This window comes from Suricata suricatta, chromosome 5, assembly GCF_006229205.1.
Source record: "Suricata suricatta isolate VVHF042 chromosome 5, meerkat_22Aug2017_6uvM2_HiC, whole genome shotgun sequence".
NCBI classification, from domain to species: Eukaryota; Metazoa; Chordata; class Mammalia; order Carnivora; family Herpestidae; genus Suricata; species Suricata suricatta.
The window spans coordinates 38,714,994-38,737,840 of record NC_043704.1 but is presented as its reverse complement, the minus strand read 5'-3'; the positions used below and the strand labels follow the sequence as shown (position 1 = coordinate 38,737,840).

Sequence of the window (22,847 nt, the reverse complement as noted above, 5' to 3'; positions counted from 1 at the left end):
AAGGAAAATAATGTTAAACCAGTTCTTGGTAAGCTTTGATTACATATATATTAATGTAAGGTCCCCATGATTTTAAGTTAAATTGTTAAGTTTAATACATATTAGTAAAGCCAACATGACATAAAACATGTAAAAGTACAAAAAGACAGACAAATAGGACAAATTCTCTATGAACATTTCTAATGCAAAAATTAAGTCTAAAACATGTTGTTATGCACTCAGGACAATTCTTTTTAATTTCTTCATCACCTACTAACCACTTAATGACTGCTCAGGAACAGTTTTTTATATTTCTGAACCATGATGTAACTATCTTTTTGGCTTTAAAGATTATTTAAATTTCTTCAAGGTTGCTCTCCTTCAGGCAAAAATACTTATTGATAAACCAATACCAGAAACTACTCATGGAGTCACATGTGAATTCCTATCATCCTGGACAACTTTACTAATATTCGTTTTCAGAACATTCTCTTAGTAGAACAAATAGATCTACTCAGAGAATCACTTTAGGATGAAATGTTCAGTATTTACTTAAAAGTTCTACCTGGTGAATAGTTTATAATGACCCTATGAATTATGCCAACTTTTGAACACATTCAACACTGTGGGTATTTCTAACCTAATGACAGAGGAAGACGTCATTTACGTTAAACTAAGGTCTTTAAAAAGCAAAAGCTACCTCTGCAACCTTGAACATCTTATGTCTTTGTTTACATTTACAAGACAAGGCAAAAAAAGTGTCTCATGTTCACACTTATTTTTGCTCAGTGTTTGCTCCATATACTTTTAGCCTATATTTTGAAATATTTTCATAGTAGTCATAAGTGGCACTAAAAAAATTAAAATGTAACATCTTGTCTCATATTCTATTCCAATAACCCTAACTGATAGTAATTTAGGTGACTTAGTTACTTCTTATAATTAAGTAAAATTGGATCTCAATTTTTCTACCCTTTTTTAAATAAAAAAACCTTTAAAGCGTCATTTACTGTGCTTTCCAGGCCATAACAAAGAATCATACCATACCTCTTGTGCTGCTGGTTGTTGCAGATGTGGTTGGGCTGGTTGTTATGGCTACAGTGGTTGTGACTGTTGCAGTGGTAAGGGAGGGGATGATAGTAGTGGGAAGCAAAGTGTTGGGAACATCTGGTGAGTGGAAAAAAAATATAAAACAAAATCATATCATGCAAACAAAAGAGAAACACAAATGATTCAAATTATAAATACATACATCTTATTTAGGTTTAACTTTAACAGGCTTCAACAGATTATCAGGTACAAAGCTTGGCCATACCACACAGTTCTTGCCATTTTTTGGTTCACTTCTTTTGCATGCTCCCACCCAAAGCAAAAATGTGGAGCAATGTTTGAGAATGAGCAGATTGTAATATTTAGAGTGAAATTTAAAATGACAAGAATTCATTTGTTCACTGAGTCATTTAAAACATGTGACATGCAGTAGCAAAATACAACTAGGTAAAACAAAAAATGACATGCTTTGTCAAAGAAGTAAACAAAGAAAAAAACACAACAGAAATAAACACAAATAACACCACCATATAAGATTAAAGAATGTTAATGATGGATGAGTATATGTGTGTTAAATGTCTTTGATTTTTTTTCTTTTAGGAAAACAATGGTAGCAAATAAGATGAGAGCAATCTTTAGAAACAAACAAACAAAAAAAGCTTATTGTTATTATTATTACTTTGCTTTTCCTTTTCTCACAATGATGTTAATGTACAGCTTAGAGTCTTGCAATTCTTACCCTGATTAGCTGGTAACGCCTTCTAACAATTTTGCAGTACCTAGGAGTCTTTAACAGGTATTGAGTCAACTAGCATGGAACCCAATATTCTGAAAGGTTTATACTTTCTTTTATTTGGCATACAAAGGAGAGGTGATGGACTTGAACATAATAGTCAACACCTGATCCATTGTCAGTCAAAGTTGCTGGACATTAACAGTATATTCAAATATAGAAAATATAATAAACAGGAAGAATAACTTAGAGCTTTACACCAAAATCTTCCCTCCTTTCACTCAAAACTGGCTGAGAATTTGAAGAGCAGCATAGGGAACACTGGAACAATAAGACCAGTGTCAAGCTACAGAATCTCAGTAAGATTCTCAAAAAGTTAAATCGTGTCTCAAGTGGATAGGCATATAATTTACACAGTGAGGAAATGAGAAACAGTTCACAAATTACCTGTAATTACTGTGCTGGGGTTTGATTTCACATGTTTGCCACACATTTCCTAAATATTCAAAATGTTTGACAGATTATTTTGCTATTAAAAGACTTCCTGTCATTCTCTCAGTTAAACTCTTTGAGTCGCACCAAAAATTTTCTAGTTTTTTATTTCTGATAAATTAGCCCTACTCAATCCTCAGACTTTAACCTGCTGAATTCTCTACACTGGAGACATCAGAAAACAGTAGGAGCTCACTCTCTTATCCTGAGTATTGATGTTTACACCTGTTTTTCAACAGGGAAAATGCTTCCTAGACAGTCAAATTAAGAAAACAACCTTCTAAAAACTCAATGGTGCTACATTAATCACTAGAAAAAATGGGTATTGCCTGGTGTGTGATTACCCTGGTCATAAAATAGAACTGACTTTAACAACATTATGATCTGAATAAATATTATGTATACGTGCACATATACTTCTTATTAACTAATTTTTATAATACCTTCTTATTTTCATGGTAAACTTTCCTAAATGGTTTAGGCAGGCTGGAGGTAAATGAAAGACATTTTCTAAATTAAAAAAACATGAGTAATTTTAATTTTCAGGCATATCTAAAATAGAAAATGATACATTCTTCGTCTGTTGGTAAAATCCTTTGCTCATTAGGATCTCAAAGTCTATGCATTTAATTTATGAAAAGGGAAATACCTTAAAAGGTTATCGAGTACATACAATACATATAATATTGGTCCTATAAAACTCCATGTGAGGAACCTGTTACTACCAAACCTAGCACAGATAATAAACATTAGGTTATTAGCTACCAGACAGTGAGTTAAAATAAGATTCCATTAGATCTAAAAAGTAGCCTTTCAAAATTAGCTAATATCATTCAATTCCTAAGAAGTATAATACAAATAATAGGTTTTAATGTTTTTGCTTGTCAATTTTTTTTTAGTTTAGCCAAGAAAACACATTACTTGGAACTCTTTTTCCCCCTTTATTCCATAACAATGAAAATCAGCTTGATTTGTTTTGGAAAGAGTCCATATATTTTCAGGTACTATGAACTTTTTTGTATAAACCAAACAATATCTTTATTTTTTTATAATTGTGAAAATGCATGGACTATAGCATTTTTCTTTGGCTAACATTTAAAGAATTAAGAAAACAATAGCTTTAATAATTGTTAATCTACTTTAAGAGAATCACCATAGAATCATTTGAAGTATCCAGACAGAAGAGATAACACTACAAAGCATTATTGACTCGTACTGACTCGTCTTTATCTGCTCATCATTCTCTCTCATCCTTCCCTCTTGACTTCATATGTACCTAAAAACAAGTCTGCTGGAAGCAGTTCAATGGAAAGCACCGTGGCCAAATGACACTGGGGTCAAGAAAAGTATCTGTCAAACAAGACATCTCTCTCAGTCACTGTTTTTAATCACTACTAACTTTATCTCATCCTATGTGTTCTGAAACATTTTAAACATTTTCCTTTATCCTTCTTATGGCACATTTTTGTTTGTCCAATTATTTGTTCTAATGTAAAGGAGGAAAAGTTGAAATAATCTAAATATTCAACCCCAGAAGAGAAATCAGAATCAACTGAAATTCAACAACATAAAATTAGTTGGAATTCTTAGAGAGATTTTAAAAAATGTATGATACTTCTCTCTTCTATCTAAGTTTCTGTTTGCTCTGATTTTATTGAAGTCAGTCTCCACACTTGACAACTAATCCTTGAAGGAAAAAACTCTGCCTACTTTGTTGTTAGAATCCTAGCACTTAGAAGGTGAATAAATAAAATTTTTCATAGCATTATAAGCATATAGCATATTTTAGGGTATCTAGAAAAGTCCATTTTTTTTACAGGGCAGTCTAGTTAACATAAAGCTAAAAATTATATTACTTCTCCTTAAAAAATCCTTCTCTGTTGTCAATATAGACAGACACTAATTATTTTCTGAAAGATAAAATTGTTTTAACTTCTTTTAAGTGAACTCTATACTCAGTGTGGAACTTAATCATACCCCAAGATCAAGAGTCATGTGCTCTGCCAACTGAGCCAGCCAGGTGCTCTCAAAAGATGTTTCTAAGACCATGACTTACAGCTTCTTCCTTCAACATATTTCCTTGCTAACAAAATGAATGATTGCTCCCCTTTCCTGCTACTCTGGGAGTAGTGTGAGCCTGAGCAGAGACTCATGTCCTCCATGTCTCCTTATGAACTCTCTAAATTTTCACCTAATTTGAGACCTTCAGAAAAAGGGTGAAAGATCAGGAGGGCTCATTAAGCAAATCCTATTGTGATAATTAATAAAAGATCATGATAAATTTTGAAGTCATCTATTATTATTGCCACTTAATGTGTGACAGAACTTTGAGATAGAGCTTCCTTGTCTCTAAATTTAAGTATTTCTGCATATATATGTGTGTTATAGTACAGAGAGAATATTTTATTCCATATGAGTATAATAGAGAGATGTCTCCAACACTTCCATCTCAATATTATTTATTTTACTGCCTGACTGTAACTCCTGTCAGAGTAAAAATTAGAAAAGGACTCCGTGCTGCCTTTTCTAAGTCCATCACTCATCTCTGATTTTCACTCCTATAACTGAGAAGCAACATTTGGCATTATTTAGCAATTTTTAAAAGATTTGATTTGGTTCATTCACTTTTGGTCTTTTACTTAGATATTCATAGTAAAGATAGAACTACATTTTCATAAGGAAACATGAGATTAGAAACACTAGTACCAACTGTTTGTTTCATTTTAGAAGTGGCTAGAATTCTGTACATTTTTAAAACCATTATACAGTTATACAAATTGCTCAATCAAACATAGTACAGAATAGAAAATGTAGGTCATTTTTTACCCCTTTTAAGACACATCCATTTATTTTTTTTCAAGAATAAAAATACACTAATCTACATGCAGAAGAATTATACACATGCACACACACATAATAAAAATAACTGAATCTTGATTTGACATTAATTTACTCAGTTCAAGCAAGACAATCTGCAGCCATATTAATACTGTGTGTAATTTGCTGAATACGACTTGTCAATTTTAGAAGATCTTAATATATGCCTTATTTGTTAACAGCATATGATTAAAGGATGTCTGAGCATGGACACTAAGTGACTACAAATTAGAAAAATAGAGGAAATGGTTTGTGACATAATTTATGAACATTAAAATTCAGAAATGATAACTATATAGTAAGTCAATTCATTAACTATATCACATTTCATCTCTGATTTCTATAATACAAAAGATGGGGTCAAAGGTCTTATTTCAATCAAATAATATTGATTTTTCCTGAAAAAAAGTGGTTACCAATAAAAAGTTCAGTATTTACAATTTACAAAAGAAATGAACTGCACTATATATTTTCTAGAGGTTAAGGCATAAAGAATAAGAGTGAGTAACTGATAAAACATATAGTGGATAACAATGGTATTTTGGGAAGTGAACAAAGTAAAAATAGTTAGATTTGATTTGTCTAGATAGACGTCTACTATAGAAAAGTCAGGGATTTGTTTAAAGGAAGGATGTGAGGGGCGCCTGGGTGGCTTAGTAGGTTGAGCGTCCAACTTCGGCTCAGGTCATGATCTCACTGTTTGTGGGCTCAAGCCCTGCGTTGGGCTCTGTGCTGACAGCTCAGAGCCTGGAGTCTGCTTCGGATTCTGTGTCTCCCTCTCTCTCTGACCCTCCCCTGATCACGCTGTCTCTCTCAAAAATAAAAAAACATTAAAAAAAATTATAAACAAAAGGAAAATGTAATCATTTTTGATAGGAAACTGAGAAAAGTAAAGGTTCCAAGAATGAAAATATTTGCTTAGAGTTTTGCTTACGCATAAAGTGTGCATTACAATAAATTACACTTATAATTTCAGTTGTAACATATATACTGTTTTCATGTAAAAGAAAAATTCAGGAGTATTTCAAAAATGTCAGACAGCACCCCAAATTTAGTCATTGTACAACTGCATATTAGTGTAAGCAGAGTCTAAGTAGGCAGCAAAAGTTATTCACGTACCTGAATGCTGGGTTGCAAATAAATGCAGTATAAATAGTGTGGAATACTTCTATAAGGACCTATTCACTCGCCAAAGCCCAATTTCTGCTCACACAATGAAATTGTTGAATCAAAAAACTAAAATCTGTGTCCAGGGATCATGGTTAAACTTTGTTCTGACAAGTTCAGCAGTCCATCGTCACCCCTGATCAACCTGCTTGATTCTGCCCTGAAGAATTCCAAACTGTGTCCGCCCTTGTTTGCAGCTACTAACTATGGCGGGACAACGGGGACGACACTTCCTCAGGGCCCGTGCTGAGCCTCTTCACTTCTCACAGGGCCCAGTTAACAGAAGCAAAGAGGTAGAGGTCAAGCACCCGAGGCATCTGCGCCTAACACAAATCTTTTCTTCAAACTGTAGACTCAGCTTTTGCTGTTCTTCTCTTTGCTGCCGTGTTCTCAGAGCCACATCCTGTTACATGACATTCATCATTACATTTCTTGTCTTTTTAGTTCAAATATGATCTCATTTGTAAAGCATTTCCAAATTCTGCAGTTAATATCTTCCTTCAAAGCATTTTCAAGGAACTTAGCACATACTTTTTTCTACACATGCATGTTATGTATTATGTTACTGTCTTATTTATATAAATCTATCTCTCCAATTAACTATAGGCTCAGTTGTTATAAGTCAACATATCTTTGTTTTTTTAAAATATCATTTTTCCTTGGGACAAGTTTACTCTGACTCAACCTCCTAGTATTTTCCAATCTCTATCCCTTTCTTAATATAGCCAGTAAAATGCTACTCCCAAGCTCCTGCCTGATTTGGACCTGCTCTGTGAAGACTTCCTTGACTAACTGAATATCAACTGACTTCCTTTCTCTCTGAATACGCATCATGCTTTTAGAGTTTCTGTAGTGCTTCCCTCACTTTCTTACCAAGACCCCATGACAATAATGCTCATATTCACAACACACCACTCTGAGCACAACCAACGTTATGGTTCTGGGCCTCTCTTTAGCTCCATGTCTCTCCTTCTCTCCCCCAGTGGAAAATAAAAGACATGTGTGATGCTATTTCTCTAATTTACATAGTCTACTAATATACTCTACTATTCAAATTCTTATTAATAATAAAGTACACGGTATGCAGAATATACACTGATAACAGAACAGAATCTATGATACACTTCTGGGCTTCCTTCAGGTACCTCGTTCTCTGCTTTGAATTTGACTAGCATCTCATAAATCATGCTCCTACTGGTAATAATGACAATAATGTCAGTAGATAGGGAATAGTATCATTTTTAATAACATGAATCAGTAATTGAGCCTTATTCATGGTTAATGTGTGCAAAAAAATTCCTCCCCCTTCCTAATATGGTGTATGAGATAGTTTTTAGAAATTTCTGTTAAGAGTCTTCAAGTCCAAATGATTATCTAAAAAATTAAGATGTAGCACACTGAAGAATTCTATATTCTGAATGCAGTTTTTCAGTGTTTTAAAAAGTGTTAGAGCTCTAAATCATGTCATCCAATTCAAAAAATAGAAAAGTACCCTTTCTAATCACATCCTAATGTAGGAATTTAACAAAATACAACCACATTTTGTTACTGGAGCTTATTAGAGCACAGCAGATCCTGTATAACCTTGTTAAAATGAACAGTGCTCCAACAAGCACTGTATACAATACATTGAAGAGTGGTGTAGCACCTTTTTTCCCAATAACGAGCTTTTCAGGTTAAAGGTATGTTTTGTTCTCTACAAATGCAGTGTACAATAATTTCTAACTTGTCAACCTGTTTTGTTTAGTGGCAGTTTCTCTTTTAAAAATGGCATTCTGACCCATTCAGAATGGATTTTCTAAGCAAAATTAAGTCTAAAGAGTCCCAGAAGCCCAAGCTGCTTGTTTCTCTCTAAGGACTAGTGTTCAATAGGGAGAAAAATTTCTACCATTTAGTCTGGACTCCGCATATCTACTTTCTTTCTGCTTTATGTCACTAACTCCCCAGGGTGGTCCCAGGGTAATCAAGAGTGAGTCCAAACCAAGGATTATTAGTGGAGATACAAGAGTCAGAACTCAACATATATTAGAAGTATTAAGGTAAGTGGAGATACAAGAGTCAGAAGTATTAAGGTAAGTGGAGATACAAGAGTCAGAACTCAACATATATTAGAAGTATTAAGGTAAGGAGTATCTTTGTGATAGAAGGCATCCACATTTCCTAACCTTAAAAATAATGTGTGGAGTGTCATTGTAACTACTGTATTGTAAATGATGGAAAATAATTGCATATGGTAAAAAAAAGTATGAAACTTTGTAAAGTAAAAAAAATAAAATTTCATTGCCATTTCAAAAAAATAAAAATAAAAAAAGAAATTTTTTATGGCTGAAAAAATAAAAAGATTAATAAGAAAAAAAAATAGGGCATCCTTAACCTTCTTACTGATAATTGCACTGCCATTGGGAGCAATTGTAAGAAGAAAAATGTACTGTATTTGCTTTTTCACCTGTGCAGAGAAGGGCGTTTATCTGTTCCCATTATGTTCAGCTACATGTAGCAGCCTATTTGGATTATAGCATAAGAATGGATAACAGCACTGAAGCTCTTACTTAAATGACAACCGCCAGGTTGACAAGGTCCCAACTCGCCAGTGCGTGCTTCCTCCTCAAGAGTTGTATGGAAAACCCTCCGCTTCATAAAAAGGGGCCCTTTTAAAAATTAGATTGGAATGAATCCCTTTTCATACCTCTGATAACTTCCACTGGCTTCATGTACTAAATGGAATCCTTTTACAATAAAAAAAAGCTGTTTTTAAAAAAATGAAAAGTACTGCAATTTTCAACTGTAGGCGGTAACCAACAGTTCTGTGTAATTACAAGGAAAGTTTATGAATAAAATCAGTCTGTTATTTGAAAAAAAGTATGCATTTTTTCTTTTAAAATACTTCCTCACATTCCAAACTGTCAAATGTAAAGTAAAACTTAAAGTAGGAGAAATCCTTTCAAGCGGATGATCCTACATTGTATAACTCCACCTGTGTCAGTACTATGTGCTCTTTCTTTTTTTTTTTAATTTTTTTAATGTTTTATTTATTTTTGATACAGAGAGAGACAGAGCATGAGAGGGGGAGGGGCAGAGAGAGAAGGAGGCACAGAACCAGAAGCAGTCTCCAGGCTCTGAGCTGGCTGTCAGCACAGAGCCTGATGCAGGGCTCGAACCCACGAGCGTGAGATCTGACCTGAGCCAAAGTCGGAGGCCCAACCGACTGAGCCACCCAGGAGCCCCATTATGTGCTCTTTCTTAAAAGTCCTTTACCAAAAAGTAAATCAGATGAGTCGGTCAAAGACTTTAAGTTCTGTGAAGATGAAGGGTGGTTTTTTGGAGAACAGTTCTGACATTCACTAAAAAAAAAAAACCCAAAAAAACAAAAAAACAAACAAACAAAAAAAACCACCTCAAATCAAATATGAATATACACAGAGGGAGTGTGAGCTAGTAGAAAAACACTGATGGAGAAATCCAGATTCTGACCTACATTCCTAATATTCAGAGTTCTAACATAAAGAAATGTCTTTCCTAATCATATAATAGATTATTAAATGAACTGGTTTTCACATGGGATTTAGTTATACAAACTGATAACCTTCCCCAAGTTATTTACATCTAAAATATGCTCTAAATAGAAAGTATTTTACTGAAGTATTTCTTACTATGGTATTTCATATTTTCTTGAATGTGTCTCTTGGAATATTATAATTAAAAGAGATCCTAAAATTATTTCTGAAGAAAGATTTCCTGAAATAATAAAATATTAGGCACTATAACATTTTGATATAGATTTTCAGAAAACATTTTCTATATGGCCAGAAATAAATGTTATGTTTATAAATGACATTAACAGATGTCTAAAATAAATAAATCTAATTCTTAGTAAGCAATAATGACATAATTTTGCAAAAAAATGGGCATTTGAAGTCAATTATGTTAAGTTTATAACTTCTAAGATTTCTATTAAAGATATTAATTCTTCTATACACAGGTGTTCATTTCATACACTGCTTAACTGTATAAGGCATCATTTACATATGCATTGTCAAATAAATATATCTCTAGATCTCACTTCTCCTAATATGAGATGAAACTTAAAGGCCTTGATTTGGATAATCAAAGAATGAATATTAGTTTTCCCATTTTTGTTCAGAAGTCAAGGCAGTATATATTGACACACACACACATACATACATACACAGACACACACACATATATATGCATATATGTGGATATGGGCATTTATGTATGTATATATGTGTACATTCATACATATATTATTAACGTTCCTTCTGTTGAAAAGAGAGAGAGAGAGAGACAAAGATAGAGATATACAAAGAAATTTAATCATTAAAGAAGTATTTATTGATTGCTTACTATTTAGGAGGCATTGTTCTAAGAGATAGAGATACAGACTTGTAAGATATATGCTTTCAAGAAAGTAATAATCTACTGGTTGGATACAGAATATATTCATATATACAGATACATATATATAATATAGATAAACACAAATGCATACATATATGTATACATACCCATTTACACAATCAAATATACAAATACACAACTAAAACACCAAATAATGATAAATGCTCTACAGAGAATTAAAATAAAGTGATGTGTGATTGGGGTCATTTTAGATTGGAGTGGGACAAAAATGTCCCCTCTCTGATTTGTTTAATCTGAGATCTGAATGATAAGATTTCACTCTTGCAAATACCAATATTCATGACAGAATTCCTTGTACTTCCTGGACAACCATTCTGAGCAGAAGCAAACTTTCTTAAAAGAGATTGAGCTTGATGTCTCATAGGAGTTGAAGGAGGACCAGAGAAACAAGTGATTGTGTAGAGAGTAATGAGATGTCACATAGGTGGGTAGTAGCATACTCTGTATGGTTTGGGAAGCTAGGTTAATAAGAATTGAGGTTTTACACTAAATGTGATGAAATGGCTTTGGGAAAATTTAAGTAGAGGAAAGGTATGAAGGAATGTGCATTTTAACATTTATATGTTACAGCTCAGTGAGAAAGAGATTATAGACATTGAAGTCAATAGTGTAGGCTAGAGAGAATAATGGAGACAAGTGGACATTCTGAACACATGGTTTGGAAAAAGCATCATCAGAACTTGCTGATGAATTAGATATTAGTCTAAAGTGGAGTCAAGAATAGTTCTTAGATTCTGGAACAAGCACATGATGTGTTGTTACATTGTTAGTAAAAATTACATCCTAAGAAGCTACAAAGCAGGTTTTATGAAAAATATATCTTCGAGTTAGGTGTGCCATTATTTCTGAAAACAAATGCTCAATTTTTCTCATTGGGCCATTGAATAGTGCTTGAATTCTTAAATGAATCTGCCAATTAGTGCTCAGACACTTGAATACAAGAGCTCTGTACATCTTTGAAAAGCTACAACCTAGCCTTATTTCCCCATAAAAAATCTGGGAAGACTGAGTCTTGGATTCTATTCTTCTGTTTACCTTACTGCAACTGATAGAAAATATTAGGTATAAATAGTGTAAGAAAAGATATTTACAAAGCTACAATTGTTGGATGGTGGCCTCTCCTTCCTTCAAGCAGGAATGAGGGTTTTCCCCATGGACATTTTAGCCAGTAGTCCAAGTAGGTACCATAGAAACATTTACTGCAGAATGGTAGAGTGCTGTCTATGAATGGAATTTTTACTCTGAAAGGTAAAACCCCATTTTATCCAATTCATGCTCATCTTAAAACAAAGGGATGGAATTAAACCTCAACATCGTGTTTTGTATGCCTGCGTGTATGCAACTTTCTAAATGTTTTATAATGCAAAAATGCTCCTGTCTCCATTATTTGATCCCATTCCACTTCTCTCTGCAGTGTCCAATAGCAAATTTATGCAGAGGTGTGCCTTTCCCACAGGCAACCCAGCTCTCCTGGCTGTATTCATGTCCAGAGTTGATGTTTTATCTCAGCAATTAAAGAAGGCACTGTTTTAAGAGTCGTCCAACTAGCTTACTGTCTGTAGACTCCACACCAGAGATAAGGGCAGCAACCAAAGGACTCTCCCACGAGTGCACTGCTTTTTGCTCCATATGGATGTCTTTTCTCTCCTTTTCTTCCCACACTGTGTATTTTCCCATCTATGCTTCTAAAGAAAGCTTCTCCAAAGGAAACATGCTCATTATGACTATACAGAATTAATTTACCAACTGGTAGGTCTGTTTCTGTGTGAGGAAACAGATTTTAGCTGAATCCCTTTTTAATGTTTACTAGGCTGTGCATCTGTCTATAATCCAGGCTTCTCTTTCTCCCTGCCCGCCCACCCACCCATATAAACTCAAATATTCACTCTCTTAGTTCCACAGTGATCTGTTGCACCTCTCCTAACATACAACTAAGAGGTCAAAAAAGAGTCATGTAGCCTCTCAATGTTTCCAAATGTTTCATTGCTAGATGAATGTAATGGTAAAAGTACATGTTACTGCCAACTTTTTAGTTTAGCTACATATTTACTATGAATCACAGAGGTACATTTTTCACTTTAATGTGATGAGAATTCCCAAGATCATTGGTAATCATGACATGAATATGTGTAACACATATTTCAAGACTAGAAATGCATATATTATAATAATATTTGTTAGTTCTTATGGTAAGAGATGTTTAAAAACAAGTTTAAGATATTAGTTTTTGATAGCCCTAATCTGTTTCATAATTATTACCTCATTCACCTATACATGGATTAATTATTTTGCTAAGTTTAGGATCAGGTACTAATAACCCTAAAGCAACTGAATTTATGTTCTACACCCTAGTAAAACTTTGAAGGAGTTGATAGATGACTTGGTGATTTTTGCTAAAGTGGAAGAAAGCCTATCTTCCATGACTCAATTTGTCTCTCTCTCATGGTAAACAAATCAAGTGAAAGGGAAAATTTCAGCACTGAAGACTGAAAGTGAGCGTATACTTAATTTATAATCTCTGAAAAAGATATATGTCTAAAATGTGCAACAAACTAGGTACTTGGCTTGATGCAGAAGTCTGCAATATCTGTGTGAATAGCTCTGTCTCTGAGTATTTCTGATATTTATTATTTACAATAAAAGCAGAGTGAAATGAAAATAGTAGTTATATTGATTTTTAAAAGCTGAAAAGTCATATTTAATAGCTTGATACCTTTCACTAGACTGAAACACACAGATATTTCTAGCAGTAATATTATCTCTTACTATTAAAAATCTGAAACACTCTTTTTATGATGGTTCTTATTAACTAACAATAAAATGTGATGGATTCTATATAGTGTGTGTGTGTGTGTGTGTGTGTGTGTGTGTGTGTGTGTGTGATTTCTGTGGTAAATTATCCTGGAAACATAAAAAAATATCATATTTTATCAGTCTTCATTTCAACAGATACAGGATCAAATAAACAAAACAACTGTAACTGTCAAGTGAAATTTTAGAGATATCAAGTCAGTGACTGTCAGTAAACTGACATTACAGAAATATTAAAAAAACTTATTATGTTTTACTTTCTACTATAATTATACTGGTTATGGAGGATTTTACTTGTTTTTATGTGGTCATAAAGCTAAAATTTGCTAGAAAAGCAAAATATCTACACATAAAAGTAAAACTATGGCAGGGTCTGTAGTGGATAATTTCATTCACAACAAGAATGGTAACTTAAGATAATGAAGAAGTAATGAATTGTTTCAAAAGCTTATCCATACAAGTATGGAAAATAATGAAGTAAAGGAATATTACAGCAGTAGCAAAATAATTTTAAATCTCATATAAGAGTTCTTATGGTAATAGGAAGAATATGTTTGAAGAGAGATGGGGAATACGCAAACCTTTCTAAAATCATGCTCAACTCGGTTACGACTGTCTGAGACAACACTGAGTTGGGTTCTGAGCAGAGTTGGTTCTCCACTGGAACGTTAATCTGATTCCCTGTTGCTCTCTCCTAAAACCTAGACCTGCCATAGTTAGTGCTGCTACTGGTAGAAGAAGAAATAACCTACTTATTTTTTTCTACTTTATTGCTGTACTTCTTTCCAAATCTTGAGGAGGGTTTTGAGGGTGCAAATGATACTAAAGCATTCCAACATCTGTTCTCTTCCATTTGTATTTTGAGGAATGGTTACAAATTTCTCTAGCATGAATGTGAAGGGAGGTGAAAGATACTGGGCATTGAGAACAAAGTTAAAGATGAAGAAAATGTACTGATTTGTGTTTCTCACTCTTCATATTCATTCTAAAATTTTCCTGGGTGCTCTATGTTTCTGACACTTTCAAAAGAATTTCACATATATTTCATCATATATTGCACATCAGTTGAGGGCAAATAAATATAAGGACTTGGGTTGCCTTCATCCGCAAAATAAAATTAGCCCAAGATCATCTGTAATTCTCTGCAGCCACTCCTTGTGTGATAAAATAGTATCTTCTATGTTCTCTCTACTTGGATGATGTGGATCTGAGAGGTCTTTTCTTGGGGAGAAGATATTGTATCTAAACCCCTGAACTTGTTGTTGCATTAGAGAAACACAAGTAATTACAGCTTTTTTCCTGCACTCTCTTCAAGATATTTTCTACTGCTTAGTTAGCAAGAATTTACAATTGTCTTGTTCTTCAACAGAGATAACCTAATTCATTCAGGGAGGACTGTGGGCACTAAACTGTATGCAACTCTTGAGTAAGTTTTTTACTAGAGCATTAGATTGAGATTTCCCTTGCTATTATAAGGCTACTAGTAATAGAATACTAATAGTTTGATTATTATGCACCTGGCACTGTGTTGGGTACTTCCATTTATGGTGTATACCATTTGTCTTTTAATAATTCAGAAGTGCTGTGTTACCTTTTGTTTCAGTCGTGATACTTGGACCACACTTTCAAAGACTCTGAACAGCTACATCATTGTAAGTCCATGCTCCTCCAGTTCTTTTATTTTGGTATTATAACTACTTGAATGCTTAACTCATCTTCCATGTTCAATTCTAAACTTCTTGAGTTTTGTTCACCTTTGCTCTTATAGTACTTTTTTATTCAGTAATACATGCTAACGATTTATTTGGTGAATGAATTTTTCTCTTGATCTGAGTTCTCCGAGCAGTAAAAACAGCAATGCAACAGCATGTTTAAACACCATTAACATGGAAATAATCAGCCCTTCTAAATAAGTAAAGCACATGATACCAATTAAACATGAGAATGACTTCAATATTTTTATACAGGTGTATAAAACAAGCAAACCAACTTCTGTTCACATGAATTAATAAAATAACTAAGGCTACTAATTTAGCAGATAAATTTTTCCATTGCTGAGCTTGTTAATGAAAAATGCCACTTTCTTTCCCAATGGAACCAGCACAAGACAAATATTTCATAAGTATAATTTTTTCCCACAAGTATTTGTATGCTAAATTTTGTTAGACCTTTCACTGAGGGTGAATTTTAGACTGGCAGTTTCAAATTACCATCTGTAGTTCTAAAGCTGAAATTTGTAAAGGTATAATTAGGAGAGAGGGGGAAAAAGCCCTTCAGTGACTATAACACAAAATGCCAGCACTGTTAACAACTAAATGTGATAACATTTAAATAATGTACTTCCATTGACACCCAAAGAATAAAATCTAACCATTAGGATGGCATCTAGATACCATGATTTCACAGGAAAGTGCTCAGACCTCCATCAAGTTAAGAATCAATAGAACCAAGGCAACTGTGGTAGAGGCAAAGACACAGTCTCAGCTCATGAAAGGCCCTTCTGTGCTACAGCTATATTAAATTATCACAGCTAATGTAAAATCAACCTCGGTGTAAAAGATAAAAGGGTAAAGTTCTCACAAATGATCACCTATCACTCCATTCCGAAATGCATACAGCATTCATTATAGATCGAAATACCACTCAAATTTCATCATTTAGTAGGGTTTTGAAACAGCTAAACCATTAACAGAAGAGAGTAGCTTTTTATATTTATACAACCAGTGACTAATGAAACATTATACCCTGTGTGCAAAGGGGAGAAAAAACCTTCATTTTGTAATGAACCCAATTGGAGCCCTTTTTAAACACAGTGTAATATGGCTTCACTGTTTCATCGAGCCTCTCATTACGTGTGTCAATAATCCTAAGTAAACTACTGTTGAACTTCACAGCATTTATCTAGCAGCATGAATAACATTAATCTATGGGGTGCTTTTGATGAATTGTAGTTCAAAAAGCAAAGCCAGAAATGACTTCTTACAAAGTGGTTAGAGAAGTATTTATTAGAAATATGTCAACTGCCAAATACCTAAAGGTAGCTTGGCTATTTAGGAAATCATGCTGTTGGCTAGCTTGCAAACACTGGGAAAACATATGCATTTGCTCCATTTGAATTACTTAAAAAGAAAAAAAAGAAAAAGAAAGAATGACATACTTTTCATCTAAGTCATCTAAGTATTTTGTCTGTCACTTCCCTTCTAATTCTTTATATTTTTCATGTCACGTTGCTTTCCAAACAATGTGACATGCTATACAACATGCCCCCAGGTTCCCAAAAACTGTTAGGGAGAAGCTCTTAGAAAGTTAAGAGTGAATCAGACTCCACTTCTGTGACTGCATGATCTAAACATACAGGTCAGCATGAACTGAAACCTACTCCTGGGTCCTGCTCCCAGGACCTCACTTATCTTCTTGACACACCCAGTGGTTGTGTCACTCTGCTGGTAGTAAGCCTAGCAGGGTGTGTCTGCAGGGGGTTACCATATTTAATTCCAGTTTATGAATCTAATTTGAGTAGGCTGATCTTCCCCAAAGTTGTAATCTGCACAACTCATAGGATGGATGAAATCAATTTCTCAGCTCTAACTTCAAAAAATTTATATGTGGACAGTCTATATACTGCAGTCAATTTACTTCTTTTGCCTTCAATAACACAGTGGTATTAAGAATTGAGAGACTGCCTACACTAGTTTCAAAATATTAAATTTATATATTGATTTAACATACTCTTTTTCTCTAATTTTGGCTTGTGTTCCAACAAAATAAATCCCTGGGTGGGGGTGGGGAACATGAACTAGATTAATTTTTTTTCCTAAATTGCAATCCCTTTACAAATAATAAGACTTTGCTTTCAAAATTCTTTTTTGGAAAGGTAGAGAATGAATTTATATTTCTTATAATAATTTATGATTAGATTCATGGGAAAATATTAAATATCCTCTCTCCATGATTTTAAGATATACTGGATTTATTAAAACATCATGTTTCATAGAACATTCATTTGGAATGCTTTAATATTGTTTAACATACTACTAGTCTTAAAATAGGTTTTCATGATGAAATATATCTTACATACTTTCATTATCTAATGCTTCTTTCTCTTGGAAATTCACAATATTCCCTGGGATTTCTAATAAACTTTGAGAAGTATTGTAATAGAGAAACTTGACTAATTTTGTCTATTGCATTATTTGGCAATTTCATAAAAGTTCATCTCTATCCAACAACATGTTAAAGCTATCTTAAACAATAATTGTGGCTTTTGAAGGTTTGGAAAAACAGAGATTCTCTTCATCTTGGGTACTGATTCTTCTTTCTCGCATTTTGTTACACTTACTCAAATTGTGAGCTTAGTGCAGTGAAGAAAAAATATCTGTGGGTATTTCAAATCATTGTTCATAAGAAATCAGTGCAGTTATTAGTACCGCACACCTCTGTCTTTGCTACATCTCAGTAACATGCATTAATACTTTGTGAAACCAGTTATCATGATAACAAAGTATATGCTTTTTGATAATACAACCAAAATTAACTTAAGAGAAATAAAGCTTTCATGATTGTGATTTATAACTAAAAGCATTAATTTGTAAAATTTAAAGAAAAACCACTATTATTTACTCATTGCCACCAAAACTTCTATATTTGTAATAAGGAAAATCTTTTATCAAAATAATTTTTATTTCTAGTGTATGTTGTAATTTTATTTTACTAGTTTGACTTGAAACACATTAATTGTGTATCTTTTATGAAAAGTCCTGAAAGAAAAACAAAACCTGCTTAAATTTCAGTTTATTATTCCAAAGATTGTGATAAACTTAAAGTCTTTCAGGTCATTCATTTTTTTCACATACAATGATGTCAAAGAAGTACTCACCGTGTACAATGAGAACATACTCTGCGCTGCTTTGGCCAATGGTGTTTGTGGCTTCACATCGATATGTACCATTATCCGTTTTGTTCAGGAAAAGAATGTTTAGCTCCCTACCACTCACAACCATTCGGTCTGGATCTGGCAATTCTCCACCATCCTTTGTCCACAAAACAGGTTCTGGCCTATTGGATTTAAATATGCATATAGATAAGAAAAATGAGAAGGTTTCATACTCTATCAATTAAATAAATCAAGCAATTTATAAATATTTAACAATAATTCTGAGCATATCCCTATGCTAACTTCTATAAGGTAACATGCTCTCACAGAGAAGATCTGGAGATATGGCAAATATAATTTAATTCTATTCTGCTTAGCTAAGCAGACATGTATTAAGGAACTAATTTATAGTATCATTATAGCATCCTGTGGTCCTGATCCTGATCCTAATGGCTCATACCTACTAATTTTGGTTACCTGAGTAGCCATTTCTAGAAGTACTTGGAATTATACCTTTGTACCTGGGGCTACCACTGTGACAGAGGCCTAAGGCCACCTGAAACTTCTCCCACTTATGTTCCCTGCCTTTCTCATCCCCCAACAGGTTTTTCCTGTTGGGAGCTGTCTCTTTTATTCTTCTAGTTTTACTGAGATATAATTGATACCTAATGATGTACTAAAGTGTACAACAGAATTATTAATATGTGGATATAATGCAAAATAATTACCACAATAACCTTAGTTAACATCCAATACCTCACATAGTTATATTTTTTCTTGTGATGAGAACTTTCAATATCTACTCTCTAGCAACATTCAAATAAAAAATATAATATTGTTTGTTATAACCAGCATGTTGTACATTACATCCCCAGAACTTATTTATCTTATAACTAGGAGTTTGTATCATTGACCATTTTTACCCACTACCCTATCCCATCTCTGGCCACCTTTATTTAACATTGAATTGGAAGTCCTAGCCAAAGCGATTAAGTGGGGGAAAAATTGAAGGCATCTAAACTGGAGAGAAAGAAGTAAAACTATCTCCATTTGCTGATGACATGATATAAAGAAAACCCTAAAGACTTCACCAAGAACTGTTAAAACGAATAAATGAATTTGGTAGAGTTACAGAATACACGCAATGAATATACAAAATCAATTATATTTCTATATGTTAACAATGGACTATCAGAAAGAAATTAAGAAGACAGTCACATTTATAATTGCACCAAAAAGAATAAAATATGTAGGGAAAATTGAGGTTAAAAAATCTATACACTAAAACCTGTAAGACATTGATGAAAGAAATGAAAGAGAACACATACATATGGAAAGATAACCCATGTTCATTGATTAGAACAATTAATATTAAATGCCCATACTACTAAAGTGATCTACAGATTCAAAGCAGTCCCTATCAAAATTCCAATGGCATTTTAAACAGAAATAAAACAATCCTAAAATTTTTATCTAACTAGAAAAGGCCAATCTTGAGAAAGAAGAAAGAGTTGGAGGCATCACACTTCCTGATTTCAAACTATATTACAAAGCTAGAGTAATTAAAGCAGTATGATATTGGCATAAATGCTGACATACAGATCAGTGGAATAAAGTAGGGGGCCCAGAAATAAACTCACACATATGTGGCCAATTAATTTTTGAAAAAGGTGGCAAGAATATGCTATGAAGAAATGACAGTCTCTTCAATAAATGATGCTGGAAAAACGGAACAGCCACATGCAAAAAAATGAAACTGGATTCTGAATGTCTACCTTATACAAAAATCAACTCAAAATGGAGTAAAGTTTGACTTTATGTCCTGGAACTCTAAATCTTCTAGAAAAAAATTGGGAAAAATCTTCTTGATATTGGTATTGACAATGATCTTTTGGATGACATCAAGAGCAAAGGCAAAAATAGCAAAAATAAACAAGTGGGACTATGTGAAACTATTTCTGCACATGTACCCCTGATGCTTACTGCTCCGTTATCTGCAATAGTCAAATGACAGAAATAGCCCAAATGTCCACCAAAAGATGAATGGATAAAGGAGATGTGATATATGTACACAATAGACTGTTACTCAGCCATCAAAAAGAATAAAATTTTGCCATTTATAACATGGATGGATCTAGAGAGTATTATGCTAAGTGAAATAAGTCAGAGAAAGACAAATACCATGCAATTTCATTCATTTGTAGGATTTAAGAAAGAAAAATGAATAAGGGGAAAAAGAGAGGGAGGCAAATCAAGAGACAGACTTTTAACTATAGAGGACAAATTGATGGTTACAAGAGAAAATGGGCAAATTAGGCGATGGGGATTAAGGAGTATACTTGCTGTGAAGAGCACCAGGTATCGTATGGAAGTGTTGAAGCACTATAATATACACCTGAAACTAATATAACACTGTATGTTAATTAACTGGAATTTAAATAAGAACTTAAAAAAATAAAATAAATAAAAAGCTTCTGCACATAATGGAAACCATCAACAAAATGAAAAGGTGATCTAAAGAATGAGAGAAAATATTTGCAAATCTTCTATCTGCGAAAAGAGTAAGTATCCAAAATACATAAGGAACTTGTGCAACTCAGAAGCAAAAATGGCCTAATTAAAAAATTGGCAGTAAAGTTGAATAAACATTTTTTCAAAGAAAACATAAAAATGGTCAACAATTACATGAAAATACATTCAATATCATTAATCATTGGATAAATGCAAATCAAAACCATAAAGTGATATCACCTCATACCTGTTAGAACGCCTAATTATCAAAAAGTCTAGAAATAACAAGTGTTAGGGAAAACGTGGAGAAAAGAGAATGCTTGCACAGTATAGGTGGGAATATATATTGGTGCAGCCAGTATGGAAAACAGCATCGAAGTTCCTCAAAATATTAAATATAAAATGACCAGCTGACCCAGAAATCCCACTTTTGAGTAAATATCTAAAGGAAACAAAATCACTATCTCAACAAGACATTTGCACACTATGTTCATTGCAATAGCCAAGACATTGAATATCTTGTGTCCATCGATGGATGAATGGATAAAGAAAACATATTCCAAATATATTGTAATATTATTCAGCCGTTAAAAATAAAATCCTACTTTTTGAGACAAAATGGGTGGGCCTTGATAAAATTAGGCTAAGTAATATAGTAAGACAAAGAGAGACACATACTGTTTGATATACTTATAATCTAAAAAAAGTTTTAGGAACTTATAGGAACTGATAGTTCTCTTTTAATTAAATTTTTTCAAAGAATTACCATCTCAAAACCTGCTTTTAGAGAAGAAAGGGTAAGTGAAAGATGGACTTTTATCTTCAAATATTTTACATACTTATATAATTGTTAATTATAGAAATTAGTTAATAATACCTAGGTAGTTCATAATACCAACCACCTACCATTGATAATGGTAGCTATCCTAGATATGTTATCAATATATTCTATACTTCTCACAAGAACACTTTGATACAATTTTTTAAAAATTTAACGCATCTAAGAATATGTATCAGAGATGTATCCAAGCCCTGGTCTGACTCTGTAGTCAATGCTTTGTCCACTACCTCTTGCTTTCTAACATGATGCATATTTTCCTAATTCTTATATGACAAATGTTTTATTTAAGCATGATTTTATCACAACATCAGAAATCATTTTTGAAGCAGTGTTATTTGTTTATTTTGGTGAAAACATTTACTCTATTTTGTTACTATGAATACAATTAGGACATATGTCTTAATAAGTGGTGCCTATGACTATACCACCTTTTCTAAGACAAAGGTACTTTTCTGACAAAATGCTATAGAAGTGATAAAAGTTATGAACCAGGGAATAAAAGATACAGGAAATAGTATCAAAACAAGCAGATCATAATGTGATGAAAGAATCATTTAGTTTAAGAAGTAAAAATACTTAGGGAGAGAACAAAGAGAAGACAAGACAGTCCAGGCTGTGCCTGTGAAATTTCTGAAGAGGCATTTTAGGGAAAACAAACAAAAAAAACCTAGTTATCAAAAATATTGGAAAATACAATTATTTATATCATCTAATTACATAGACAACTCACTCTCATAGTATTTTTAATAGAGCCCAAACCACTAATATTTCTCAACTTAATTCATGTATCCCACATCTGTTAGTTGATCAATGAATTTACTAATTCTTACTTTAAAACTTATCGCCCGGGGGCGCCTGGGTGGCTTAGTCAGTTAAGGGACTTACTTTTGATTTCAACTCAGGTAATGGTCTCACAGTTCATGGGATGGAGTCTCATAATGGGCTCTGTATTGACAACATGGAGCCTGCTTGGGATTCTCTCTGCCGTCCCCTGCTCACACGGGAGGTCTGTCTCTCAAAGTAAATAAATAAACTTAAAAAAAAAAAAAAAACTGATACCCTGGAAGATATTG

At 33.3% G+C, this 22,847-nt stretch overlaps 1 protein-coding gene across 3 annotated transcripts in view; it reads right to left on the bottom strand.

The window, feature by feature from the left end:
* The window catches only part of CADM2 (cell adhesion molecule 2), a 1,075,698-nt gene that overhangs the window by 83,616 nt on the left and 969,235 nt on the right, over positions 1 to 22,847 (bottom strand). For 2 of the 3 annotated variants that reach the window (XM_029939146.1, XM_029939147.1), the window contains 2 exons: positions 18,426 to 18,604; positions 1,027 to 1,146 (listed from right to left, as the gene is read on the bottom strand). In XM_029939146.1, coding sequence (XP_029795006.1) covers positions 1,027 to 1,146; positions 18,426 to 18,604 — 299 coding nt within the window. The remainder of the gene's footprint in view (positions 1 to 1,026; positions 1,147 to 18,425; positions 18,605 to 22,847) is intronic. The other variant, XM_029939148.1, reaches the window with a different exon arrangement.